We start from the raw sequence: 27,545 nt of genomic DNA on the forward strand, positions 1-27,545 counted from the left end.
CCCAAACCCATGACCAGATAGTGGGTCCCAACCAGTGCTAGAGTAATGTTTTCATAGTTAACCTTGGTCAATCCTTTCTTTTATGAATGAGTTACATTTCCATTTTAAAATAAATGTACCCAGCAGCTATTACATAATACATATTGTGTGGTTTGTGGCGTTTCCCTCAGTTCCTGATTTACTGTTTGGAGGACCAGCTTCCAGTTGTGGTTACTTGCTAAATTACTTAATTTTGTTTTTGGAATAAGTATTCTGTTCTAGTGAAATTATAGCATTGGTCCATAATCTAGAGTGTCCTGATGCAGTCTTTCCTATTTATTTTATAGGGCAAATATCTGTGCACACAACTGGACATGATTGTTGGAATGGGATACGTCTATTCCTGTAGGAAAGGGAAGTAAAGATTCATTGGCTAGTGAGGTTCTCCATCATTTCATTAAAATATAACTTAGGTAAAAAGGCAAAGGATCCCTGGACAGTTGAGTCCAGTCAAAAGTGACTATGGGGTGCGTTGCTCATCTTGCTTCATGCCAAGGGAGTCAGCTTTTGTCCACAGACAGTTTTCCGGGTCATGCTGGTATGCTTTTGAACTGCTAGGTTGGCAGAAGCTGGGACAGAGCAACAGGAGCTCACCCTTGCACGGATTCGAACCTCTGACCTTCTGATTGGCAAGCCCAAGAGGCTCAGTGGTTTAGGCCACAGCTCCACCCACATCCCAGAATATAACCTGCTATTATATGATTCACAGTTGACAGGAGTCTCCTTATTAAGCAAACTCACTATATTTCTCCTTACCAATGTAATTCTCAGGACTAATTCTCATTTTCCCTTTTATATTTGCATAAGTGAATCTGGGAACAACCCTCAAAATAGCCTTTGGGTGTTTTGCAAAATTATATTTCCAAAAACACTTGGAAAGCACACCATCAGGGGCCATCAGTACCTGCTATGGTGCCCATGAAATGTCAATATCCCCTCAAAAATCCTTTTTTTTTTTTTTTGTCTTCCTGCTCAGTTCCTGTTTGCACTGGCTCAGCTTCTCCCACACTGAATACCCCCCTCTGAAATATGCTGTTTTAAATATGGCAGCCATTACTCCTCACAGCAGTCATTTTGTGTTATCCCACTGTAGCCATTTTTTAAAATTTATATTTGCAATGACACATCCCCACAGAAGCCATTTTGTGACTGGCAATCATGGCACTTTTTCAAAATTCCAGATGTGTCCCTAGGTCCAGAAAGGTTGGCAACCCCTGCACTAGGGCATAACCCACTGCTGTGTAAACACAGGATTACAATTGACAGCTGCTTTAACTGGAGATGGTCTTATAATCTTGTGATGTTTCAAGGACCAGCAAGCTTTTATCTTGTCGGGCAGATGAGTCTTCATATGGTGAACGCTGCTTAGGGCTTTTAAACTGCTGAGCGTGTTTTAATATCTGTTGAGCTGGTTTTTATATTGCTTGGTTTTATATGGTTGTTTTATTAGGGAAGTGGTAGTTTCATTGTTGTAAGATGCTCTGAATAATGCAAATACACCAGAAAGGAGAGATATAAATCAAGAAAGAAAGAAAGAAAGAAAGAAAGAAAGAAAGAAAGAAAGAAAGAAAGACTGTATGTGCTTCAGTTGCATAAGCTGCAGGGCGGTATCTGGGAGAGCTTTGTTAATACTTGCAACTAATAACACTATGCATTAGAGCCTGGACTGCTAAGTAGCCAAGGCATCTGCTTGGAACTCAGTATGTAGTCTGTTTGGAGCACAGTGTTATACACATGCTGATGACACACAGCTCTGTTTTTCTCTAACATCTGAACCAGGAGGTGTTGAGCAAGTCCTGAACCACTGCCTGAACTCAGTAATGGGCTGGATAAAAGCCAATAAACTGAAGCTGAAGTTTAGCAAAATGGAGGCCCTGTGGGTGAGTGACTGCCAGGTCTGGGGAAATGGTCTGTTGCCTGCTTTGGATGGGGTTTCACTCCCTCTGAAAGAACAGGTGCATAGCTTAGGGGAACTCCTTGGGGGGGGGGGTACTACTCAGGTGTCTTCAATGTATTTGAAAGTCTTTTGCCAGCTTTGGCTGGTGTGCCAGCTACAATTGCTCCTGGACAGGGATTGCTTGGATACAGTGGTGCATGCATTAGAAACTAAATTAATTAATAGACTTGATTATTGTAATACACTTTATTTGGGGCTGCCCTTGAATTTGGTCTGGAAGCTGCAGCTTGTAAGAGCATAGGAGGGGCAGGGGCCCTGGGTGCAAAATTCTTGGGGTACAAAATTTCAAAAGGAAAGGAAAGAAAATAGTCATAATAAATCATTATAATAATTAGTAATGATATCTTTTAGGAGACATCTGTAGGCAGCACTGTATAGGGAAGCTTTTAAGGTTTAATGTTTTACTATGTTTTTATATATGCTCAAAGCCATCCAGAGTGGCTGGGGCAACCCAGTCAGATGGGTGGGGTATAAATAATTTATCATCATCATCAATTAATTAATTAATTAATTAAATACAAATTAGTGTGCCTTCCCCCTTGCACATAAAATCTCCCAATGTTTGCATGGGCAGACTGAGGAGTGGATTTGGCAACAGCTGGTTGCTAGGGTGCCCTCTACATGGGCTTTAGAAATATACCTGCTCTCTGCCGTGCTCGGTGCTCACTGGGCACTATGCCTGCCACTCATGTAGGTTGCCAAGCTATTGCCCATTTGTTCTGTCTACTGGCAGGTGGTGGAGAGCATACTTGCCTTGCCCGGGCACTGGCAACCCATGCTACACCACTTGCAGCTTGTGCAGAAAACTGCTGTGTGATTGTTCTCCAGGGCAACCTACTAGCAACATGCAACACACGTGTTGAAAATATTGTATCGGCTGCCAATTTGCTAATGGGTTAGATTCAAGGCATTCAAGATTTCTGTTTCAGTCCAAGGCTGCAGCTGTGGGAAAAACAAGACTCTTTTGGGGTGTCCATGCTGTGAACTCCTCCCTTGTAGGCTCAGGTTGTATACCTGTGTTAATAAACCATATACAGTGGTACAACTGGTTACGAACTTAATTCATTCTGGAGGCCCGTTCTTAACCTGAAACCGTTCTTAACCTGAGGTACCACTTTAGCAAATGAGGCGTCCTGCTGCTGCCGCACCGCTGACATGCGATTTCTGTTCTCATCCTGGGGCAAAGTTCTTAACCAGAGGTACTACTTCTGGGTTAGCAAAGTCTGTAACCCAAGGTGTTTGTAACCCGAGGTACCACTGTGTTATAAAGACATCACAGTCTCTGCTGTGCCTCATTCCAAAAAGCAGCACAAAACCTGGGTAAGCACCTGGAGCCCCTGGAATCTTGCGCCGCTTGGAGATTGGTGTGGCTGCTACAATATATTCCAGGATCAGAGATAGGCATTGGAAGTACCAAACAGCTTCTACAGACTAAACCAGCTCAAAATTAAGTCCTCCTGATTTCCAGGGGAATCAGAGATGTCCTTTCTGACCACCTGACCAGTAGCACATGAATGCCCATTTGTGTTGTTGCACACATCTCCTTCCCAAAGCGTTTGGATATTAACAAGGACTCATTTGAAATAAATAAATTTAATTTAGGAATACAGTATAGACATTTACAATGAATAAAATACCACCCCCCTCCGAATAACACACCCACTGTCAACATTCATACTAGCAAAAGCTGGCGTGTCCTCGTGAGGCGCAAGCGGTTGTAAGATGCAGCTGTCAGGAGAGCCTCCAGCAGCTGGGCTACCATATTTATTCGCACACACCAGGTCCACAATCGCCATTGCTTTTCCATAGGCACAAGGGCCGTGGCGAGGGGTATTGTTCTGTTGGGAGGACGGTGAGGTTATTGTGCTTTTCGGGTACGGTGCAAGTCCCTCAGCGAGGGAGGAGCAGGAGGCTAAGCCTGACGTGCGCTGCCTGCGTGGCTTGAATAATAGGAACATTGTTTGAGGGAGAGGGATAATGAAGGCGCTCCTGGCAGGCGGGAGAGGGAGAAACTGGAGAAAGGAGGCAATCTGGTCGGGCCGGAGACAACAGGAGGGGGGAGGGAAGGGCTGTGCAAACGGCTTCGGCAGCCTCCCCCCCCCCCCCGCTCCGTCGCCTCCCCACACCCAGGGCTGGCGTCGGAGAGGAGGAGTCGCCGTCTGCGCCGGGGCGCAGTGTATGTGTGTGTCGTGAGGGGGAGAGAAGAGAGTCCTGGAGGCGGGGCAAGAGCTGAGCAGCCGGAACGCAGCTGCCGCCGCCTCCTCGTCGTTGTCGTCGCCGCCGCAGCGGCTTGTAAACAGATCCGGGGCCTCCACGTGACCGCCTCAAGTACCTGTGTGAGGGGACTGTATTGACTTGCCTCTCGTATTGTCTCCGGCAGGCAAGCAGCAGCAGCAGCAGCAGCAGCAGCAAGAGGAGCCGCCGCCGCCGCCAGGCTCATGACAACAAAGCCGAGCGGGAGAGCGCGAGGGGAGCGCGCGCCGCGGCGGCAGCAGCTGCAGTTGCTGACGACTCTCTAGCGCCTTCTTAGCCTATCCCCCTCGTCGTCCCTTCCCCTCGCATCCCACCCGGCCCCGCCAGTAGCGCATCCTTCCCTTCACATTCCCTCCCTCCCTGCCCGCCGCCGCCGCTAAAATGGCTGAGGCTGTTGGGCAGTGACTTGAGCGCCCTGGTCCCGGTTTGGTGGTCGTGAGGAAGCAAGGGAGCCGGGCGGCGGCGGGCAGCGGCTGCCCCCCCGGCCACCATGAGCACCTTCGCCTTGGAGGAGACCCTGGAGGCGGACTGGGTGGCCGTGAGGCCTCACGCCTTCCACGAACGGGAGAAGCACAAGTTCGTCTTCATCGTGGCCTGGAATGAGATCGAGGGCAAGTTCGCCATCACCTGCCACAACCGGACGGCGCAGAGGCAGCGCAGCGGCTCCAGGGAGATCCGCCGCGGGGGGAGCCCCGGCCTCGAGCACCAGCGAGCCGCCACCGCCTGCGCCTCTTCCTCCAAGGTGCCTGGGAGCCCCACCGTCCGCAGGAGCAGCCCGGCCTGGAGCAGCGCCGAGCCTGGCCAAGCCAGGAGCTCGCCGGTTTCTCCCGCCCGGGCCGAGCCGTTGCCTAGGAGCCCCGGCAGCCGAGTGGCAGAGGCGCCGCCGCCGCAGAGGAGCCCGGCCCGGGCGCGGAGCAGCCCTGCCCGGAGGCCTCAGCCTGCTGCGAAGGCGCCGCTCAGCCCCGCGGCCTGCGCGGCCGAGGACATCGAGGTGCTGGAGCTGGGGAAAGACGAGCCTGCGGGAGGAGCCGCTTTCCTGCTGCCGTCCCCGCTCGCCGGGCCTGCAGCGGCCCCGCAGCCGCCTTCCGCGGAGACCGAGGCGCCGTCGGGCGAGGAGTGCAGCTGGGCCGGCCTCTTCTCTTTCCAGGACCTGCGGGCCGTGCACCAGCTGCTGTGCTCGGTGAGCTCCGAGCTGGAGCCCTGCTTGCCGGTCCTTCCCGAGGAGCCGTCGGGCATGTGGACGGTCCTCTTCGGAGCTCCGGAGATGTCGGAGGAGGAGATGGACACTTTGTGCTGCCGGCTGCAGGTCTACCTGGGCCACTGCCTGGACACCTGCGGGTGGAAGATCCTCTCCCAGGTACTCTTCACCGAAACGGACGACCCGGAGGAGTATTACGAGAGCCTGAGCGAGCTGCGGCAAAAGGGCTACGAGGAAGTGCTGCAGCGGGCCCGCAAGCGCATCCAGGAGGTGAGGAAGGTCCCCAGTGCTGATAAAATAGAAATCCCTTTAGCCCGATCCTGAACATGCTTACCTGGAAGCAATTTCCCCTGGGCCCCATGCAACTTACTCTCAGTATAAGCTTTCGTTGGATTTCTGCCTCCAACTCTGCTGCTGACCTGACTATATTTTCATGTAAAGTCTTTATGGGGGGAAATAAGACTTCGGAGAAGGGCAGAAAGATGCTAAAGGCTGAATCCAGTGCATTATCTATCTATCTATCTATCTATCTATCTATCTAATCTATAGCCAGTCACATGTGCTTCCAAGTAAACTTCCAGAGGATCTGGCTTTCTGTATCTAAGGCCCTTTTTGTATCTTTCCAAAACTGGTGTATTCTTATACAGTACTTACTGGTATCTTGACTTTTTAAGGAGGAGCCATATGTTTTTATTTTAACTGGCTGGGTCAGTGGGGTGGGTGGGTACTGTACTTGACCATGTTTACTCTGGTACTTGGATATGTTTGCCAGTTATTCTGCTAGCTAGACACTATTCCTAATACAAGGAAATGGATTGTAATAAAATCAGTCAGAACTAAATTGTCCTGTCAGATTTACATCTAAGATCAGCATCAGTGTGAGTCAATATCTTCCATTCACCTTGTGCATTTTTTATTTATAGTTGGTGGTGGATACATCAAACAATACTTCGTATTTTTTTTAATTGGGCAAAAATTACATGCATCATTTTGCAACAGATACTGAATTTTTTATATATTTCCATTTATGATGAAATCATATTATTAGTGAACTTAATGAGGAAGATAATTAGTGAATGATGTTTCCAACATTGTCAGTTTTGAAGCAGAGGACCAACATTTTGCCCACAGTATTTCAACTCTGAGTGTGATCTTTGTTATCCTATTGTGTGAATACCTCACGAGTCTGTCTAGTTGTGGTTTTCATGAAGATATATATTTACAGTATTTGGAATAAGAGGTTGGGTAAGGACCAAAAATAGTCTCACTCATTTCCCAAGTAACTAATTACTCTTGTTTGCCCAACATGCTTGTCAAGTGAAACTTTGCAGCATGATGTGAAGGCCATGCTTGGCTTGAATTAAATGTGATTCTAGAGCCATTGACTTGGCTGCTTCAGAGTTCTGATGATTATATGCCTGTATGGTGGCATTTGTAGGAAATGCTGGTTGTGGTTATTTTTAGAAAAGTGTGATTTGATTCATTTAATATATTTTTTTAATAATCTGCATGGATTGAAGGCTGCTAACTTTAGTGAAAATCTGTTGTATTTGTAATTTAGTGTTAATTGGTGTTCATTTTACATTTACCTAGTTGACCTGGGAATGCTGTTGCCAGGGTAATGAATAGTTACTAGTTTATGTTAAAATTCAATGCCTTCTGTGTTTCCTCTTTCTTTTTTGGTTTTTAGGGCCATGTACAACTGTTCAGCTTCTCAAAACAGAGTTGCCACAGGTATATTCTTTTGGCATGAATATATGCAAAACTTCACTTCTGACATTTTTTTTAAAAAAGGATGGTGGAAGACACCTGGTTGCCTAAGTGCCTAAAAACTTTGATACTGAAAGCTAGGAAAGAATAATTGTTACCACCCGTAGTAACAAGCAAGCGACTTCAGTAAAATTTCAGTTCCTCTATTGTAGTTCTGTGGGACAAATGCATTATGGAGACAGAGAAAATGTGAGGCAGATACATGAATAGGTGAGATGCTAAGAACCAAAGGCAAATGTGTGGAACTTTCCAAAATAATGTGAAGTAACCTGTAGTGTAGAAAAAGGTAAAGGACTCCTGGACAGTTAAGTCCAGTCAAATGTGACTATGGGGTTGCGGCGCTCATCTCGCTTTCAGGCCAAGAGAGCCGATGTTTGTCCACAGACAGCTTTCCAGGTCATGTGGTCAGCATGACTAAACCGCTTCTGGTGGAACAGAACACCGTGATGGGAACCAGAGCGCATGGAAACGCTGTTTACCTTCCCGCTGCATCAGTACCTGTTTATCTACTTGCACGGGTGTGCTTTCGAACTGATAGGTTGGCAGGAGCTGGGACAGAGCAGTGTGGGGATTCGAACCGCTGACCTTCTTATCGGCAAGCCCAAGAGGCTCAGTGGTTTAGGCCACAGTGCCACCCACCACAACCTGTAGTGTAGATATGATCCAACTGGGTAAGATATTGTGTTTAATTGCAAGGCAGCTCTCTTGGTGACTCAATTAATTTAATCCAGTGAATATTAATCCATATCTGGTGTCAGTATCTCTGTTAGTGTATGTATGTGGTGTAAATTGACCCATCTTTAATTAAAATGTGCTTCATATTTAAGAAAGAAGATCATTTAGGTAGCTCTCTGTCCTTTGGCTCTCAGGTTTCTACTGTCTGTTACACGCTTGATAGTGGCTTTCTTTGAAACAAGAAGCTCATATCTCATTTGGCTAAGTTATTCCATGATAATGGAACAATAGATGACAGCCATTTAATATTAATGTGTAATTCTGATGCAGTGCTTTTCCATACTTCAGGATGAGACTCTGTTCTCTTCCTGAAATATGAACCTAACCAAGCTCACATATATTTTCTTCCACGTTACTTTTGCCACCTGCACTTTGAAAGTAGCTTTCAAAAGACTAGAGATGCAGATAGAGATACTGGATTCTGGCATTTGTGTGATTAAAAAGCTAGGAGAACTTTCAGGAAAATGTGGTCTTGGTTTCAAAGGGAAACTATAAAAGTTGACATTGTTCATAAAATGATATATTGTAAACTGCCCTGTGATCTTTTGATGAAGGGCATTGTACAAATTTAATAAATAATGAAGATAATATTTTATTAGCATAAAACAAATGAAGAACATTACAGAAAACAAAGATATTCAAAAATGTGTGATGTTATTAGACTTATGCTAAAACTCTTTCTAACCGACAGATTCTACTGTATGTATGACTCAACTTGTTTGAACAAAATTCTTATTGTTTTAGAGTGCTAACACTGCCAGTCTTTTGTTCAGTTGGTTAATATATCATTTAGTTTAACTCTGCAACATTTAAAACTTGTTCTGATCAGTACAGTACTAGATTTATTTGTAAAATTCTAAATCTTTCTAAATTACCGTATGCAATGCTTTTAAATGAGGCAGTGCATTAGAATCCAGGTTGGAAAGCTCAAAATTATAAACAAATAAAATATGAGAACTTCACCGTAAATGTTCTTCAAGGCATGAAAATAAAAGAATGGCTATGATTTGTGCTAAAAGGAAGTATAGTAATTTTTTTAAAAAAGGCCAATCACACAAAGGGAGCGGAATTCTGGTCTATCTTCCCACACAGGAGATTTATGTTTAAAAAGAAAGCATCATTTGCTTAAATTCTTCACTATGAAGTCAAACCACTGGAAAATCACAGTGCCCTCTGTGGCTGCAGAGACTGGTAACTCATAACTGCTGCCTCCCACATGGTTTTCGCTGTGTTCACAAGCACCGAAGTGACCTCTTTGGGGCACAAGCCTGGGCAGTGTGTATGGAGAGGTCTTTGGCTGCCCAGATGACAAATCCTCCCTCTTGGCCTTGCTGATGTGGTCCAAAGGAAAGCACAGCAATACATTTGCCACCAGCTTTACTGCAGGAGTTGCTGGAAGGAGGCATACAAGGTGCCATCCAACTGTATTCTACTCCAGATTTGTGTAGGGTTTATTCCTTAGTCTTTTTTTTCCTCCCAAAAAATGTCGCACAAGGGTCAGTTACAGATTTTTCATTGGGGTTTACTCCCAAAGCCTTTGTCATGAATGCGCAAGGCAGCAGAGGTTTAGGATCAGAGTTTTCCTTCCCCTACCTTCCCAGGTTGTCGAGCCCCATCTTCCCCTACTATACATGCCCAAGGGATCAAGATGGACAGCTCAGTAGCCAAGTGATTTCCTCTACCTGTGATTTTTACAGTTCAAGCCCATACATGTCTACTCAGCAGTAAGTCCCATTGTTCTCAATAGGTATAAATTTGTATACTATTGTAGATCAAGGTGCTGTTAAAAAAACCTAGTAAATGTAACTCCAGGCTTTTCATCCTTATCTATCCTTCTGCAGCTTTAATCACAATGTAATAAGTAAGTGAGGAGCAGTCATTTTATTTTCTATAACAACTGTAATGCTTTATCTTTATTAAAATACTTTATTAGAGGATCAGTAATTTGAATGGGCATTAATGACTGCATTTGCACTTTAGAAAAGATAAAACTTCTGCTCAATTAAGCCCAGAGTAATCTAGAATCCGAATTGGTAAAGACTGTGGCATGTGTTGTGTGTGGGTGGTAGGCCTTGAAATGCTTTGCTTACTGCTTATCTCCATCTGAAATGTTTTAAACTGATCTTAGGTTGTAATAGTCTACTACTCCAACCTTATCTGTCATAAATTATCAGTTCTGTGTAAGTTAAAAGAGTAGTTTTTTCAGAAGCAATGAAACTTCCATGTGCATCATGTGGGGTGCTACCGTCATGTGATTCTCCATGCCCTCATACCATGTAACTGGTGGCTTTTGGTACAGATGTGGAGACTCTCAGTGCTATGGTGGCATTCCACATATTGAGTACTTCAAAATGTTATCCAGAACTCACTAATGGGGTTGGCATTTTTGGTGGCATCTCCATAGTTGTCATAATGTATGCATTAAGGCTTAGATATCTTTCAAAATTAATGAAGGTTACCTCTTACCAGTTGTTTTGACATCTATATGGAATCACAGTATTCAAAAGGAGCAAACTGCTAATTACCACATAGAGAAAAATAATAGGGGGTGGTTATTCTTATTGTACTTTGCATGTGAGCTTCCCAGACACATAAGAATAGCTTCTGTTAGAAGATGTGTTAGGCTATGGGTGCCTAGATCTGATAAAGCAAGCCTGTTCTCACAAAACATTTGTGTTGAGTTTAGAACAGTATACTTCTAAGAAGATGAAGAGATTTATTAATAGCTGATGTAATAATAATTATTATTATTATAAATAAGGGGCACGGGTGGCGCTGTGGGTTAAACCACTGAGCCTAGGACTTGCGGATCAGGAGGTCAGTGGTTTGAATCCCTGCGACGGGGTGAGCTCCTGTTGTTCGGTCCCTGCTCCTGCCAACCTAGCAGTTCGAAAGCACGTCAAAGTGCAAGTAGATAAATAGGTACCACTCTGGTGGGAAGGTAAACGGCGTTTCCGTGCACTGCTCTGGTTCTTCAGAAGCAGCCTAGTCATGCTGGCCACATGACCCGGAAGCTGTACGCCGGCTCCCTCGGCCAATAAAGCGAGATGAGCGCCGCAACCCCAGAGTCGGCCACGACTGGACCTAATGGTCAGGGGTCCCTTTACCTTTACCTTAATAATAATAATAATAATTAATAATTAATAATAATTCGTTATTTATACCCTGCCAATCTGGCTGGGTTTCTATAGTTCTTGCACTTCGTGTCCTTTTAATCTAAATAATTCTCTTGCTATAAAGTGTTACTGCTTGAACCCTTTTCTGGGATAAACATAGATTCTCTTTTAATAGTATTCCATAATTTTTCATTCCAATGATTATTGAGTTTTTCCAAGATGTCGTCAGCCGCTGCTGACACAAGAGCCTAGATTTAGGCTCTGGCTTGTTACAACTGCTCCCATGACATGGAGAATCATCCTTCATATGTGTGTGTGTGTGTGTGTGTGTGTGTGTGTGTGTGTGTGTCAGTGGTTATGGGCCTAGTGGCAGGTCCATGCAGAGGAGCAGGGCAGCTGGATACACTTGCCTTGGGCCTCAGACGGCTAAGCTGGTCAGGGAACCCCACCAGGGACTGGTTGCTTTTTTGTTTGAGTTTATAGCTTTATTCTAACTAGACTCCCGTCCTGGGCCTCAGACAAGTGTTGCACAGGCCTGCCTAGTGGTGGTAGTGAGGGTAGTGACTTTGGCCAGAAAATAGTATTGTAGGCTAGGGATTAATGTTGCTCACCCAGTTTTACTCTAAAATTTATTTATTACAGTATGTATGACCTTCCATTTCTAACACCTACATGTCTTCTTGTAGATAAGTGACTTTATTTCTTTAAAGAAAGAATGAACTGTCATTCAAACAAAACAAAATGCCCCAATATTATGTACAATTTCAGCCTTGGACATCCTGACCCTATTAGCTGCATTTTTCCCTTTTATTGTTGACAATGTTGGCCATGTTTTTAAAAATACTAAGGTTTCTGACTGCAGCTTTTTCTTAATTGAGCATCCATAACACTAACTATGAAAGTAAACTCCTCACCGAGGAGTGGCATTTTAAAAAATACAGTAAAAGAGTAATTATTCGAGCTAGTAATCTTTTTTTGGGATTTTCTTTTGCAAGCAGGGCTGCTGAAATCCATTTGTAAGTTTGGAATTGTAAACAGTAAGTTTTTGGATATGTGTTTTTGTGGAAAAATGTTTAAGAATGCCACCTAATATTTGTTACAAGATAAAAATTTGTGCAAAGTCAATGCCTTTTTATCCAGGATGAAATGTACTCTGAAGAGACGCATGTCTATCAGTCACCCTTGCAAGTTTTTTGTGCCTTGGACAGTGGCTGAACAGATAGCATCATATTAGGTTCAGTGTCACTCATGGCACCAGCATCAGTCCTATGCTTAGAATCGTACCGTTGGAAGGGACCATGAGGGTCATCTAATCCAACCCCATGCAACACAGGAATCTTTTGCAACGTGGAGCTTGAATCCATGACCCTGAGGTTAAGCATGCTACTAGGCTCTACCACCTGAGCTATCTCAGGAACGCCATTGGTAGGAACAACTTTGCCTGTTGCATGACGGTCGCTCATTGAGCTTGCTAAGATATAGGAGGAATAACTGGAGGAGGAATAACTGGAACATCCTGGTCACTGTTGTTGGTCATGGTGTAGATCTCGTTTGGGACCTGCATAGAACAGGGTGTAAAATTCATCCTGTAGCTGTGGGGGAGATTGTGAAGAACAAAGGGAGAGACAGGGAGAATGAGCAATAGACCTCAGCCGGCGCTCATCGTTCCTGAATCTAGATACTCAGTGGCTGTACGTGGGTGGGAGCAGAGGGAGTGGTGCCACCTGTATGTTTAGACAGCACTTATGCCTCAGGCTCCCCTCTCTCATGTGGGAAGGAGAGGAATGCAGTGACTGTGTGTGTGTGTGTGTGTGTGTGTGTGTGTGTGTGTGTGTTTATCTACATATCTCTGTATCTACCGTGTATCCATCCCTTGGGGGTTGCAGTGGAATCCAGAACATGCATGCAGTTGTTCCTCTAAAGCAAAACTGCTGATGAGTATTTGGCCAGCAGCGGTGACGGTTGGGGACAGAGTGCCTGGCCTTTGCCAACTGGGAGCTTAACTGTATGGGAATAAGTGCCTCTCCTCTGCTTGAAAGACACTGCTTCCTGCTGTTGATAATAGGGAACAGCATTAGAGCAGTACATTTCAGACAATATTTGATATTCATATACAGTGTTACCTCAGGTTACAGACGCTTCAGGTTACAGACTCCGCTAACCCAGAAACAGTACCTCAGGTTAAGAACTTTGCTTCAGGATGAGAACAGAAATCGTGTGGCGGCAGTGGGAGGCCCCATTAGCTAAAGTGGTGCTTCAGGTTAAGAACAGTTTCAGGTTAAGAACGGATCTCCAGAATGAATTAAGTTCTTAACCCAAGGTACCACTGTATGGCAAAAGGGGTAGGTAGAAGACAAGGGAGAGGATTCTGAAGTTATACTTCTGCTTAGCCTAGCAGTCCTAGTTGTGGAGTGGGGTGTTGGCTGTTTGTGTCGAGAGAGTCCTGAGGCAGGAGTACTTCTCAAGGTTCTAGGTAGAGAAGTGTTAATAATGTCCCAGAATATTCTGAGGACAGTTTTGTGCAAAGTTCTCCTTTGCAGCTCTAAATATTGTAACACAGGGACAGAGAGTTGTACTCCGTGTCATATGTCTTATTTGAATTATGGTCTTCCTGTTGGAGGTTTGGTGTGCTGTGATTTGGTGCTAACATTATATCCCATGTTTGGTGGTCCTCAATTTAGTGGGGATTTTTAATACCCCCCTCATTGGAAATCAAAGGGAGGAAAATTTCTTGCATCATATCCAGCTGTGCTGTCAGAAGTGGGATAGCTCTGATCTGGAGGGTTACGGGGTATGGTTTAAGTGTGTACATCCCTTGCTTTATTTTGTGATGCAAGTTTGTGATCTCACAGTTTTAGTTATCATATACAGTAGTACCTTGGTTTACAAACTTAATCTTTTCCGGAAGTCTGTTCTTAAACCAAAGCGTTCTTAAACCAAGGTTTGCTTTCCCATAGCAGCAGGGTACCCAACAGCAAGCAGAACATGTTCTTCCAAGGCAAAGTTCACAAACCAAAACACCTACTTCCAGGTTTGCAGCGTTCTTAATCTAAGTTGTTCATAAACTAAGCTGTTCTTAAACCAAGAGCACTGTATGTCTACTTTTTGCTACTGGTGAAAAATAATTGATATTTACAAATAGTAATATAATAGAGTATTTGACAGCTTAGTATAATCTACATTCTGTCTACCTAGGCAAGGTGGTCAAATCAAGTGGCGAATATGTTAAGTGGGTAATAAGTAGGGTTGGAACGTATAAAATCCAGGTTAAAATATTTATTCAGGTATTAAACTTACAGTGTAGCCTCAGACATGTCTCTGTTCCTCTGCTTTGATTTTTGTGAGGGTAGAAAGCCACTCTTAAGTTCCATGGAGGGATGGATGATGGATGGGATAAAAAGTAATGAATAATGTCTCAGGAGTGTTGCTGCCATGTGGGTCAGACAGATGTCATATTAAACAAAATGTGTGCTGGTCTGACAAATTTGCCTTGCATATTTTAGAGAAGTTCTTTATGCCTTGTCTTTCGTTTTAAAACTTGGTACTGCAGCATATAATAGGCTAATGCCATAACTTGCTGGTGTAACAATTTACTTTATTCAGTGGGTACAACTGTGGAGGGTTTGTGTACACAGTACACTTTTGCCTAATTCCCACTCCCTTGTCCCAATTTCCCTCTACCTTTACACCACATTGCAAGCTGTTTATAAACTCTACTTAATTTCACAAGTAGTATGTCATAAGATGTTGGATACTTCTGCTTCAGGGAGGAGCCAAAAGACAAAAGCCCTGCTGTGTGAGCAGAGCTAGCCAGGCAGTTCTGTCAGTTGAAGCCTTAGTTTAATTGAGATTTCTTTGAAGAATATAAAAGAAATATTGTGCAAATAATAAATGCAAGTATCTTCTTGCATCTTTTATCTTGGAATATATATTCTAATTCCATCAGATGCTTATCTTGGCATCATTTAGCTTAATGACTGTCCAGAAAAGATTTTCACTGTAAGCATTTATGAAAGTTCTTTAAGTTCTGTATATTGATTACATATTGTAAAACCATTAAAAAGCAGCCAGGGGCATGGACATTGTTTTCCCCTTATACCTACACTTTCCACTTTACTTTTAAATAAGTAACATCAAGGCATAGCCTTATAGAGTTTTTATACTTCAATTGGTAGATAAAACAGCATGAGAAGTTGTATTCCAGTTTTGTCTTGATATGAACTATGCATTTCTTAGTAAGGGCAGTTAAATTCTCTGATCAGCTGTTTCCTGTTCAGGGTTTTAGAATATGGTTTGCACTATTCTTTGTTGTTTGAGTCACTTGATTCAAAGATAAGAACAAGGATATGGAGGAACAAAGATAAAGAGCTCTTGTCCTTTGACTGAGCAGGATTTTGGGCATACTTTGCATTCAAGGACCTAAGCGGTACAGTATATACTCGCTTACATAGTGTTGGAGAATATCTGCTGTAGTACATCTCCTGATTGAGAGGCCTGGATGCAGAGTCTACTGAGCTGGGTAGACCTGGCCTCTGAAAAACTGGGGCTGCATACATTTAAAGCCTTCTGCCCCCACAAAAAGAAATCCTGGTAGCTGTAATATACGTACCACTAACAGTTCACAGAACTACAGTTCCTGGGATTCTTGGGAAGTTGGGAAATGTGCTTTCAATTTTCTTCCTGATTCTAATCTAAAAGTATGATCCACCTCTTCATGAGCACAGCTGCAGGTGCACAAAAAGGTCAGCATGGGACTCAGTGGAGCCCAGTTCCCTGCTTCTTCCCCTCCTCCACATTGCAATCTGCCAAGCCATTACTGGGAATGGGGGGGCTTCTGTCCCACTCCCACAGCTCCTTGCCTGGTACAAATTACTCATGTTTAGTGTACTTCGTGTGGCAAATCTGTCCGCACCCACAAGGTGATGGGAGTGCGAACAGCGCACTCTGTTAAGATTTGTGGCAGCCCCCCTGTGCATGGGCAGCTGTACCTTCTTGGGAGTAGATCGTGCTATGTATTTTTATATTTTACTGCTTGTTTAGCAGTGAGATATTTCAACATCTTAAATATTTACAGACAAACTATACATCTTCAAGCTCTGGACAGTTTAGAAAAACAAATTGGCTTTCTTAGTTTCTACTTCTCTATCAAACTAGGTTTCCTGCTTTAGGAAGATTTCATCATAAAATTGTAGAGAACATAGAAATGATGCGGAACAGATATTATATACTTCTACATAAAATTAGTTTGCAGAGGTTTCTAAAGCAGGATGGATTATTATTATTATTATTATTATTATTATTATTATTATTATTACTACTACTACAGAAAGAACAAAAAACTTAGTGCAATGTAGAAATGGTATAAAAGGTAAAGGGACCCCTGACCATTAGGTCCAGTCGTGGCCGACTCTGGGGTTGTGGCACTCATCTCGCTTTATTGGCCGAGGGAGCCGGCGTACAGCTTCTGGGTCATGTGGCCAGCATGACTAAGCCGCTTCTGGCGAACCAGAGCAGTGCACGGAAACGCCGTTTACCTTCCTGCCGGAGCGGTACTTATTTATCTACTTGCACTTCATGCTTTTGAACTGCTAGGTTGGCAGGAGCAGGGACCGAGCAACCCATGTCCCTAATGGTATGTCTTTTGCTAAATGACAAAAAAAAAAAAAAATCTTAAAGATATAATTGTAAGTAATATACGGGCATAACAGTCCAAAGGAAGCCAGTGTAATTTACATTGGGATAAATTATGCTGGTGTAACTTACCCCTATTTCAGAAACCATTTAGGAGTGAAGCTACTGCTGGCTGAGCCAGCCCAAGCCTGGCAGAGGGGAACAAAGCCTTTAAAGTAAAATATGACTTACTCTACCCTTTTTGCCATTGTAACTTCCACTGGGTTGCTAGGTCACAACTGAGTGGAAAGTGTTTGGAATAGGAGTAAGTCTCCCCTTGTGCCACCAGACCCCTTTTAGGGGGCTTATGCCAGCTTATTTTTTGACTTGGACAGGATGAGGGACTTCAGGCGCTGTATCCCAGCCTGAGCCCAGCCAGAGATTTGCTTGTTTCAGACTCCTCTAATTCTGTTAGACCATGATTTCGAATGCCTTCCTAACGCTGTGTACTTCCTACATGCTTGACATAAAATTGGAGATCAGATATTTTAGATTGCAATCCTAACCACACTTATCTAGCCTCATTGAATTCAGTCTGGCTTACTTTTAAGTTGGATTGCCCTGTTAACCCTTTTTTTAGTTTTATAAATTTATGCAAAAGAGAGAAAGTAGGATTAAGTGATACTGGTGCTATTCACCAAGGTATCAGAATACAAAACTTGAAAACATTAGTCATTATATCTGGTTGCATTTTGATAGCAGGAAAATGTGTTTATGCTTTGATGTATTATTATTTCTCTTTACTTAGCTCCTAGAGAAACACAAGAATACCGAAAGCATGGTGGAGCTGCTTGAACTATATCAAATGGAAGATGAAGCATATAGCATTCTTGCTGAAGCAACTACAGAACTTTATCAGTACTTGCTGCAGCCATTCCGAGATATGAGGGAGCTTGCAATGCTCAGAAGACAGCAGATAAAGGTACACATTAACATAAATCGTATAATTTAAATTTATTTTGAAAAATAACAAAGAAGATAAAATGTATATAAATCTTAAAAGGTGTTACATGTGTTTATGCATAATCTGTTTTTGTCTTTTAGAAATTTTGGTCATTTTCAAATCACCTTGTGATGGTTCTGTTTGAAATTCTTGAAAGTTTGAGTTCTGTATTTACTTGTATGTTCTGCCTGTCTTATCTATCTGATCTATAATTAGGGCATGAATTTGGAGAGTTTGGAATTTTTATTTGGAATTCCGTATTTTTATTGCTTTTATTGATTGATCTAAATTCTGTGCTGCTTTCCTGTTAAAATATCCAGAGTGACTTAGAATAAAAGTGGGCCCAGTTAAAACAATAAAAACAGTACAGGTGGCAGCAGCCATATGCAGCAGAATAGAGATCTAGTAAAAGTCAGGGACGCAGGTGGCGCTGTGGGTTAAAGCCTCAGCACCTAGGACTTGCTGATCGAAAGGTCGGTGGTTCGAATCCCTGCGGCAGGGTGCGCTCCTGTCGTTCGGTCCCAGCGCCTGCCAACCTAGCAGTTCGAAAGCACCCCCGGGTGCAAGTAGATAAATAGGGACCGCTTACTAGCGGGAAGGTAAACGGTGTTTCCGTGTGCGGCTCTGGCTCGCCAGAGCAGCGATGTCACGCTGGCCACATGACCCGGAAGTGTCTGCGGACAGCACTGGCTCCCGGCCTATAGAGTGAGATGAGCGCACAACCCTAGAGTCTGGCAAGACTGGCCCGTACGGGCAGGGGTACCTTTACCTTTACCTTAAAAGTCAGGTGAACATCTGAAAATGGCAGAACCACAGGCCAGTGACTAGAAGTCTTGAAGAATAAAAAGCCACTGACCTGCTGTGTAAAAATATAGTTGTGTTTGGGTGCCAAATCAGAATGGGTCCAGATAGTTAATGGTGGTCATAAAAGCTAAAATTGATCCTCTACCACAGAGCTTTCCAAACTTTTTATGTTGGTGACACACTTTTTAGACATGCATCATTTCATGACACATTAATTCAGTTTTACTAGCAAACCAGAGGTTAAACTAACCCCTTTCCAGTCCCCGGAGTAGTGCGGGAAGCGTTCGCATGACACACCTACACACTGCAGCCGACACACTAATGTGTTGCAACAGAGTTTGGAAAGCTCTGCTCTACCACCTGTGGAATCCCCAAATATCCCCCAAAGGGAAAACTTGTGACTGGCTGATAGTTGTTGATATTTATAGTTGTTACAATAGTCTGCATCGAAGGAGGGCTTCTGATGTTGTTAGAGTTGATCTAATGACTGCTTCCTACAAGGTGGCAGGGACCACTCTTCTTATAATGAAGCATTAACCACCTGAGGTGTTACTGAAGTGCTTTGTCCTAATGTCATTCTGAGTGTACCCCTGAGCGCCTTGACACAAGAAGCTTCATGCTGTAGGTGCCTGTTTAGAGCAAAGACTTATGCAAGGCAGGGCAAGGGACTGAGCAGTGAAGTACCCCCCTCTTTCTCATTTGAGTTATGTTTACCCTCATTGCCTCAGATATGAGAACTCTTGATATATGGAAATGTTTCACTCCCTACCTGTCTGCATTTGCATACAGCCACTACAGGATCAGGCCATTGGCCCATCTCATACAGCACCCTGTTCTCACAGTGGTCAACTAAATGCCTATGGAAAGCCCACAAGCAGGGTCTGAGTGTTGATTCCACTTCAGCAGAGCCTGTTATTTGTTCTTCAGTATGCTTGGTTATGTTATCTTTCAAAAAGTTTGCCTGGGACAGATGGAACACACCTCTAGCTCTACCTTTCAACTATGGTTTTTGAGTCTTTAGCACAGAGATAGCCAATACAGTGCTATCCAAATGTTGGACTACAACTCCCATCATTCCTAATTGCTGGTCACGCTGACTGTGGCTAATGGGGGTAATAGTCCAACAACATCTGGAGGGCACTGTGCTTTGGTAGCTAATCACCTACATCAGAGGTTTTCAACCTTTTTGAGTCTACGGCTCCCTTGAACAACTACATTCTTTCTGCGGCACCCCTGTGGGACTCAGGAACCCAGTTATGTCACCCCTTGCTTGCAGCGCTAGCAGCCTCTCACCCTTTTTTGAACACCCTCCAATTTGGAGTGTTCCTTCAGCCTCCTCTCCTCTTCCCTCTCCTTGGGTGTTCTTTGAGCAGCCGCAGCTGCCACCCCTGGTCTTTGAGCCCCCCCCCCCGCCCCAAAGAGAGGTGCCTCCTCACATTGCCCCACAGGGGCCTGGCCAGCCCCAGAGGCACCATTTGCCTAGGGAGCTTGCAGCCAGGGCTGCTGCAGTAAACAGTCGTGCAAGCCTTTGGGAGGCAGAGACGCAGGAGGGCATCAGAAGAGGGAGAGAAGGAAAGAGGTTAAGAGGCTGGTGCTGCCCATGGCACCCCTGACTATCATTCAGGGCACACTGGTTGAAAACCACTGGCCTACATGTTTCAAAGTATTTTCCCGCAGTTGCCTCTTTCTTTGAACAAAGACTGGAATCATGTAGGAGACACCAGAGTCCATTTTAGAAGTTGGATTTAAATTTTAATAGTCATGCAAGCACATTTCATATAGAAAATCCTGAAACAATACTAATATCCTTTAAAAGACAGTTCCGTGGATGTACTTTGTGAACCAGCCAATCAAATTTTTCGTAGCGCGAATTCACCTACCAGTGTAATAAAACCTTTGTTAAAGCAAAGATAAGTTGATGTTTCATTTTGCTCTTGTCCTTTGTACAAGGAATAGTTAAAAATTTAGGCACTCTTAACATTTTTATAGTGTTCTAAGGATAGGAAACACAGGGTATAATTGTGTTTAATGAGCAAGATTGCTTTCCTAATATGCCTTTTTATAAATCTCTTCAAACCAAATCAGTTAGATCATTTAAGGGGTAGAGATTGGGAGATATGCCAAAATACGCTTTTAATATATGAACGGCATGTTATCCATAGTAACATGCTAATCATTTTCATTTGTGAGGAAAAACAGCCCAAGTTAAGCATGCTCTCCCCACAGAAAAGTGATATATTACAATTGCAGACCCCTGCAAAAGCTTTTCATTTGAAGTAGGGTGGAATTTGTGTGCAACTGCTCATGTGATACTTGATTTGCAGAGTGCCTCTCAGTACAAATTATGTCTTGGAAATTTCTCCTTCCAGACAGTAGCATTCTGTGGGAGCTTTGATTGCTTGTGAATTCTCAGCAAGAAGCTGTATTGTTCACCTTTCCAAACCTTTATCTCAAGGATGGCTCTCATCCTATTACTTGAGTCCTTCCATTGGTAAAAAAACAGATGTCAGAGTAAATGAGTGTGCTGTGACTGAGCTTGTCACTTCAAAAAGTCCCTTTCTCATGCTTCGATCCAATGCAAATTTATGAAGATTTACCCATGCTGTAATGCTTACTCAGATTAGTAGCTAAGAGCAAATAATTTAGGAAACATTTGCTTGTGAGATTTATCTCCCTAAGTTATTTCTAAGCAGTTCCGGAAAGCACATGATCATTCATCTGTCCTTCCCAGTTAAATTATTTCATCTATATCATAATTGTTAAACAGTTTAACTTTTTGAAGTTTTCTGTGTAGCCTTTAAGCTTTGATGGTGGATAATAATGGACTGATCTATTTTCAGATATCCATAGAGAATGATTACCTGGGACCTAGAAGAATTGAGAGTCTACAAAAAGAAGATGCAGACTGGCAGCGGAAGGCCCACATGGCTGTGCTTTCTATTCAAGACCTCACTGTTAAATATTTTGAAATAACAGCAAAAGCACAGAAAGGTAATGGAGTTTTACTACTTCATGATTTCCAGTAAAGGCCTTTTAAGAACTAGGAAGTCTTATTCACATGATCCAAGGTCTTATAGCTGCACCTTCTTACTTTGCCTCAAATCACTGTCATTGCTTTTTTATGAATTGCTAGTAGAGATGAACAAATAAGACTTCATCTGGTTTGTGTCACTTTTCACGTGTATTCATCTGTAGATTAAATCTGCCCTTCCATGTGGATGATAAAAATCAGTACAGGTTTAGCACATCCTTTTCATTAAGTACATACAATATGAAGTCTAACATTACATTATTATTATTATTTTAATAAACCCACATACTAGCTGTCTGGGATGGCCAGAAAAAATGCATTAAAATGGGTCCAGTGTTGCCCATGCTAGCAATGGAACATGATTTTGTTTAAGGAAAGAAGGAGAGAGAGTGAGAGAGATGGTATTGTACCCAGGGAGGCAGCCATGTTTTTCCTTGCATTGTAACGGAGAATCTCCCAGGAACATTGTATGGAAAAAGATGGCGGGCTGCCTCCATGGAGACAGTCGTGCTGCTTTTGTACAAAGTCCATTGTACAATATGGAGAATGTGGATTGATGCATTGGTTCTTGGCTCTTGAAGCTTAATCATTTTGGAAAAGTGAGAATCTTACACGGTTTCCTTCCTTCCTCAAAATCTTCAAAAACATTTACACGATGGTTCATAGCAGTAGGGAAAGGGACTGGCATAGGCTTTAATTGAGTCATTTCCTTCCTCCTCACCTCTGCTTTCTCCCCCTCCCTCCTAGGATAGTATTTCTGTGCCTTATAGTGTACTGGCCATTTCTCAAATTGGAAGGCCCTGATATTCATTTATGCATCCTTCTGTCTGATTCTTTCTTGTGTTCATAGCCTCCCAATTACTCAACTCTTTCTCAGTCTTGAGGTATTGAGATTTCACACTAAATTTGGAGAGATCCCTTATATTTTTAAAAAACATTCTTGGTTTGTTATTCGATTTGTAAACTGAATACTTGTATGTTCGGACTGAAAATGATATTGATGTTGAAAGATCTTGACATTACTGCTGCTATAGGCTGCTAACAAAGTGAAAAGGGATTTTGTAAACTTCTAACATATACGTTAGTCTGTTCCTGTTAATTAATGTTCCTGTCGTTCCTGCTGTTTTTAAAAAAATCATTTTTTACAGCTGTATACGATCGAATGCGAGCAGACCAGAAAAAGTTTGGTAAGGCAGCTTGGGCAGCAGCAGTGGAACGAATGGAAAAGCTTCAGTATGCAGTGTCTAAGGAGACTTTGCAGCTTATGAGAGCAAAAGAAATCTGTTTGGAACAGAAGAAACATGCGTTAAAAGAAGAGGTAATTTTTTTGAGTAATTAGATTTTAAAAAGATAATGGCTTGTTACCTCAAACTGCTTTGAAAACAATATAAAATCCGCTACTGCATTGACTTATTGGAGAGACTGGATTTTTTTTTTTACATAAATGTATTTCTCTTTCAAGAATGCAGGAGCTAATTGTGATTTACTTTCTATGAAAATTTGAATGGCAAGATAGTATGAATATTTCCCCCCACTTGGAAGTTATCCTTGTATAGAAAAAAGTCACTTCAAAATATGGAGTGCCCCGTTTTTGATTAGAATATTGTGACACTCACCACATTTTCTTTCTTCCTTTTCTTCCCACTGTCTCCATGTTGTCAAAATGCAGCTTATAAGCTCTTGAGTCAGGAGCAATCTTTGATTATAAAACTCTGTGAAGTGGCCATACACATTGATGACATCATTTAAAACTGTAGTCTCCATTTGCAGCCAGTATAGAAAAATATTGAGCATTTTCTGTTTTTCCCCAGAGCTCCATTTTAAAAGGAATAACATGAACTGATTTGTACAACTGACTCACTGCAAAATCTGACTTATGTCTCTCTCACTTAATTGATTCTCATTCTCTTGAACATTTTGAGGGACATTTATCAAAGAAAGTGCTTATCCATGTTGAAATTTATTACCAGACATGCATTACTGCAAAAACTAGCCCTGCAAGTAAATACTACTTCAGTAATTCATTGGAAGTTTGAAGCACACAAGTTGTTTCAACATGCTTGTTGTGAATTAGTGCATTAGTTATTTTAAATAAATGTGCATGCTATTATATACATAGATTCTCTGGGTGACAAGCTACAGGCCTTCAGTATAACCATGGATTAAGGCTGCTGTTAATAGACAGGTCAGATGATAGAAATGTAAAAACTGCTGTTTCAGCTCTCCCCAGTTCTTTTGCCTGTCTACTTTCCTTCTTACTTTTCCAATCCTTGTTGCCTTTCCACCAATGGTTTTAACTGAGGACAGATTGATGAGGCAGCAAATGTAGGTGGGGAAAAGAGAAGATTTTCTTGCTGTCCTGTTTGATCAGCAAAGTCAACAAACACCACCTTAGCTTCAGGATATGATTGTGGTACCCTCCGTCAATTACCCAAGAGGCAGCGCTCTTCAGGTAGCAGAAACCTAATCTTCCTGTCCATGATTATTGCCATAGAATTTGCACACATACCCCTTTCTGGATCAAGGCTGATTCATTAGACCAGTGTTTCCCAACCGGTGTTCCGCGGCACACTACTGTGCCGTGAGACATCGGGTGGTGTGCCGTGGGAGGGAGGCGGGCGAGAGGCGGCGGCGGCGAGGATCCGGCGGGGGTGGGGGGAGCGGGGGCCGTCGTGCGCAACCGAACTCACTTGGCGCGCTGCCGGCTTGTCCTCCTTCAACCCGGGTCGGGCCAGGCCTGCTCACGTCCCCGGATCCCCTAGCAGCAGCCGCACGCTCTCCAAAAGCGCAACGCTGCGCGCAACCGCTCGGCCAGCTGGTGCTCTGCGACTCCGCCCTTTCCCCTCCCAGCGCCGGAGGGTTCGCGCGACCGCAGCTGTTCCCTTTCGCAGCGCGCGGGAAACAATTCCAGGCCGATTGCCTTGTGCCGAAAAGCACCGCCTCTCCTTCCAGCTCAGGCCCGGGCCGCCGGCTCCCCGAATGACGTCACGGGGGCGGGGCTTTAATGGTGGTGTGCCGCGAGATTTTTTTCCGGTAAACAGGTGTGCCGTTGCCCAAAAACGTTTGGGAAACACTGCATTAGACCATGGGTCCCAACTCCCTGGGTGCCCGGGCACCCACAAAATTCCCCATGAAGGGACCAGGCACCCACAAATTTTGGTGCACCCATAGCCCCAAGCACCCAGTTAGCACTTCTGCATTAGACTGTCCTTCCTTCCTCCCTAGGCGAAGGACAGATTTATTTGCCTTTCATTTTCGCCCTCTCAGGAGGCTGGATTGTTAAGCCACCATGGGCAGCACACACTTTTCCTGCAGATTAAGGATGGTCTTTCCCACCTGTCTAAACAAGTAGTTAAAACACATTGTAAAAGAAAGGTGTTAGCCCAAAGGTCAACAGTTTCCATTTTCCCATGTCTCTCGGCTATGGCTTACTGTCCAGGAAGGACTTTGATTGGGGTTGTCACCAGTTCTTTTTTGGACCGGTGGTACATTTTGAATTTTGAGAGAGTGCTGGGGGCATCAGTCACAAAATTGTTGCAGGGGGGAGTGGCATAACGCAACAAGGTTGTCATGGAGGGCTGTAATAGAAAATTAAGAGGGAGTACTGTCATGGTGAAGCTTTCCCCCTAATTGTATTTCTATTCTAGAAAATGCTTAACTTATTGAATTTATGCCCACCATACAGCTGTCAAAGGTACAAGAACCCTGTTCCCGCCCCGCAGTGCCGAACCTAAACCAAAGCCTAGGCTGCCATCCTGTACCCACTTAACTGCAAAGAGACTTGTATCTAATTAGACTGTACTGTGGATCCTTAAAGAGTGCCTGGTCTTTAGTTCTTACATAGCAGGAGACATGCTTATGCTATTTTGCAAAGTTTTAACATTTGCCTTCTGGGAGAGGGGGATTCTTAAACATACACCCATCCTTATTGTGTAATAGTATTTGCTGAAAATAAATTCTAGGGACTTTCAATTCAAAGCCCAGCCCTTCAGTGTTGCTTCACTGCCCAGAGTCTTAACAAAGATAATGATGGTAAAGGTGTTGCATCAAGTCTGCAAGGTATTCACATTTATTCCTATCTAGACAACCTGCTGGTCAGGTCCCCTTTGTTGCTTCAAGCGAGGGAGGAACTTGTTACAACACAGTTTGGGGATGGAATTGGATAGTAAACCTCGAACAACAGCATTGCTATGTGTGTGTGTCAAAGTGATCAGGCCTGAAAAACAGATAGCTCAGGATATTTCTTTGCACAGGGAATGCAAAGATGGCAGCCTGTGGTCTTCCTTCGCAAGGGAACACAAGGACAAACAAATAGACCAAAAATGAAGACCCAAAGCTTTATTATTTAAAAATACTTACCCAGTGAGGTGTTCTTTCCCTTGTGAAGATTGACTCTGGAGGAAAAGGGAAATAGAAGTTGGAGTGAAGATACTACCCTACCCAGCACACTAACTCTAAACTCACATACCCCAAGGACCTGAATTATAATCCTTTCTTCAAATTGTAATCCATTTCCCAATTGGCTTCTTCCAGTTGGCCTTCTTGGTTCTACTTGATCTTCTCCACCATTGGTGTCTCTGTCCCATATTTCCTCTGAGTTGATATTGAGAGAGAACTGTTTTTATAGTCATGTGTTGTGGCATACAAAAGTTCTTTCTCATAGAATCCATAATTTCAATTGGCTTGTGAAAACATCATTCATCTCTGCCAAGATTGAGGTTTGAATTGTTTCAATATTGTTCTCTATGCTTGCATAGGAACTTCTTCCATTTGTTTATAGCAAAGTCCACATTGCCAGCTCGCTCATCTGCTAGGCTACATCTGTTTCTTTGCTTCTTAACCCTCTTTAAGGGAAATCATTCGCATAAAAACACATATGTAACTCCTGGTTTCCATGAAGTCACTAAGCCTTGTATTATTTCTTATCAAAGTTGTTACATTCTGTTCTGCAAAGTTCACAAACAAATTTTCAGTCCAACTGAAAATGCAACTTTAACTCCCAAAATGATATAATAGAATACAGAGATAAGATGCATGTTCTTAAAAGCATTATATGTAATGCTTGAACATAAATTTATTTAACAAACATGTACTTACAACGTTATCAAATACACAAGTTGGGCTCTAGTGCTTCTGCTTACTGGGGTTGCCAACTGAGAAATACAATGATTAAAGATACAAGATGCATTTTAATTGCGACAATCTAGCCAACAAAATGTGCTTGGTCTCCTGATTTCCAGCATCAAAGTTTTGCCGTGGGCCAAGTTCCACTCTGGTCACATCCACTGGCTGCCCTAATTGTTTTAGATTCAATATTGCCCCTAGGGGCTCTGGAAAAGACCATCTAGTTTCCCCTCATTTGGCAGCCTCTTTTGCCTTCACCCATGATAGCCTATGGACAATACATCAGATCAACTGAGGAAGGTGTAGGGGAGAATGAACTAGCCTCATTAAATGCACAGGGAGTCCAATCTCCTGTCCCACAAGACCGAGTATATTCTGGGAACTCAGAACAAACAGGAGGATTTTTTGAGGTCCTGCCCAATAGTTTTGGGTGGGTAGGATGTTTTGTTTTGTTTTGTTTTTGCACTTTTCATTCAGTATTTTTGCCAACTGAGCCTCCCTTCCCGCCTAAAGTGAACTCCTCATTTCACTGTTTGCAGGAAAAAATTGCTCTCTTCCTTTTACCTAAACTCTCTCATTAGAGTGGCCAAGGCATTAACCGGATGTTTGAAGGGCTCTCACAATATATCTCTAAATAACTTAGCTAATTCAGAAATCTGACTTTCTGTTCATCTTTCATTCCATAACTTTGGGTAAAAAGATGTCCTTCTCTACACGGTCTAGAATCTAGATGGTTCAGTGCCTGAATCACTACAGCATATTAGGCTTAGTATCTCCCTTCACCCCTTAATGTTACTGCTCTTTTTACTAGGGCTGCAACTACCTCTGCTGCCTGTTCAAATAATGCCTCTTCATTGGAAATGTGCAATGTCTATATGGGCTACTCCAACCACTTTTACCAAGCA

At 43.3% G+C, this 27,545-nt stretch overlaps 1 protein-coding gene across 6 annotated transcripts in view; it reads left to right on the forward strand.

Moving 5' to 3' along the window:
• Nucleotides 1-4,114: 4,114 nt before the first annotated feature.
• The window catches only part of JMY (junction mediating and regulatory protein, p53 cofactor), a 43,800-nt gene continuing 20,369 nt past the window's right edge, over nucleotides 4,115-27,545 (forward strand). For 5 of the 6 annotated variants that reach the window (XR_013394690.1, XR_013394689.1, XR_013394692.1 and 2 more), the window contains exons 1-4: nucleotides 4,115-5,717; nucleotides 17,487-17,660; nucleotides 21,326-21,476; nucleotides 22,665-22,834. Coding sequence is in view for 2 of the 6 variants with exons in the window: in XM_028748403.2 (XP_028604236.2) it covers nucleotides 4,740-5,717; nucleotides 17,487-17,660; nucleotides 21,326-21,476; nucleotides 22,665-22,834 (1,473 nt within the window). In the remaining 4 variants the exon portion in view is untranslated. The remainder of the gene's footprint in view (nucleotides 5,718-17,486; nucleotides 17,661-21,325; nucleotides 21,477-22,664; nucleotides 22,835-27,545) is intronic. The other variant, XM_077936314.1, reaches the window with a different exon arrangement.

This window comes from Podarcis muralis, chromosome 11 (assembly GCF_964188315.1).
Source record: "Podarcis muralis chromosome 11, rPodMur119.hap1.1, whole genome shotgun sequence".
NCBI classification, from domain to species: domain Eukaryota; kingdom Metazoa; phylum Chordata; class Lepidosauria; order Squamata; family Lacertidae; genus Podarcis; species Podarcis muralis.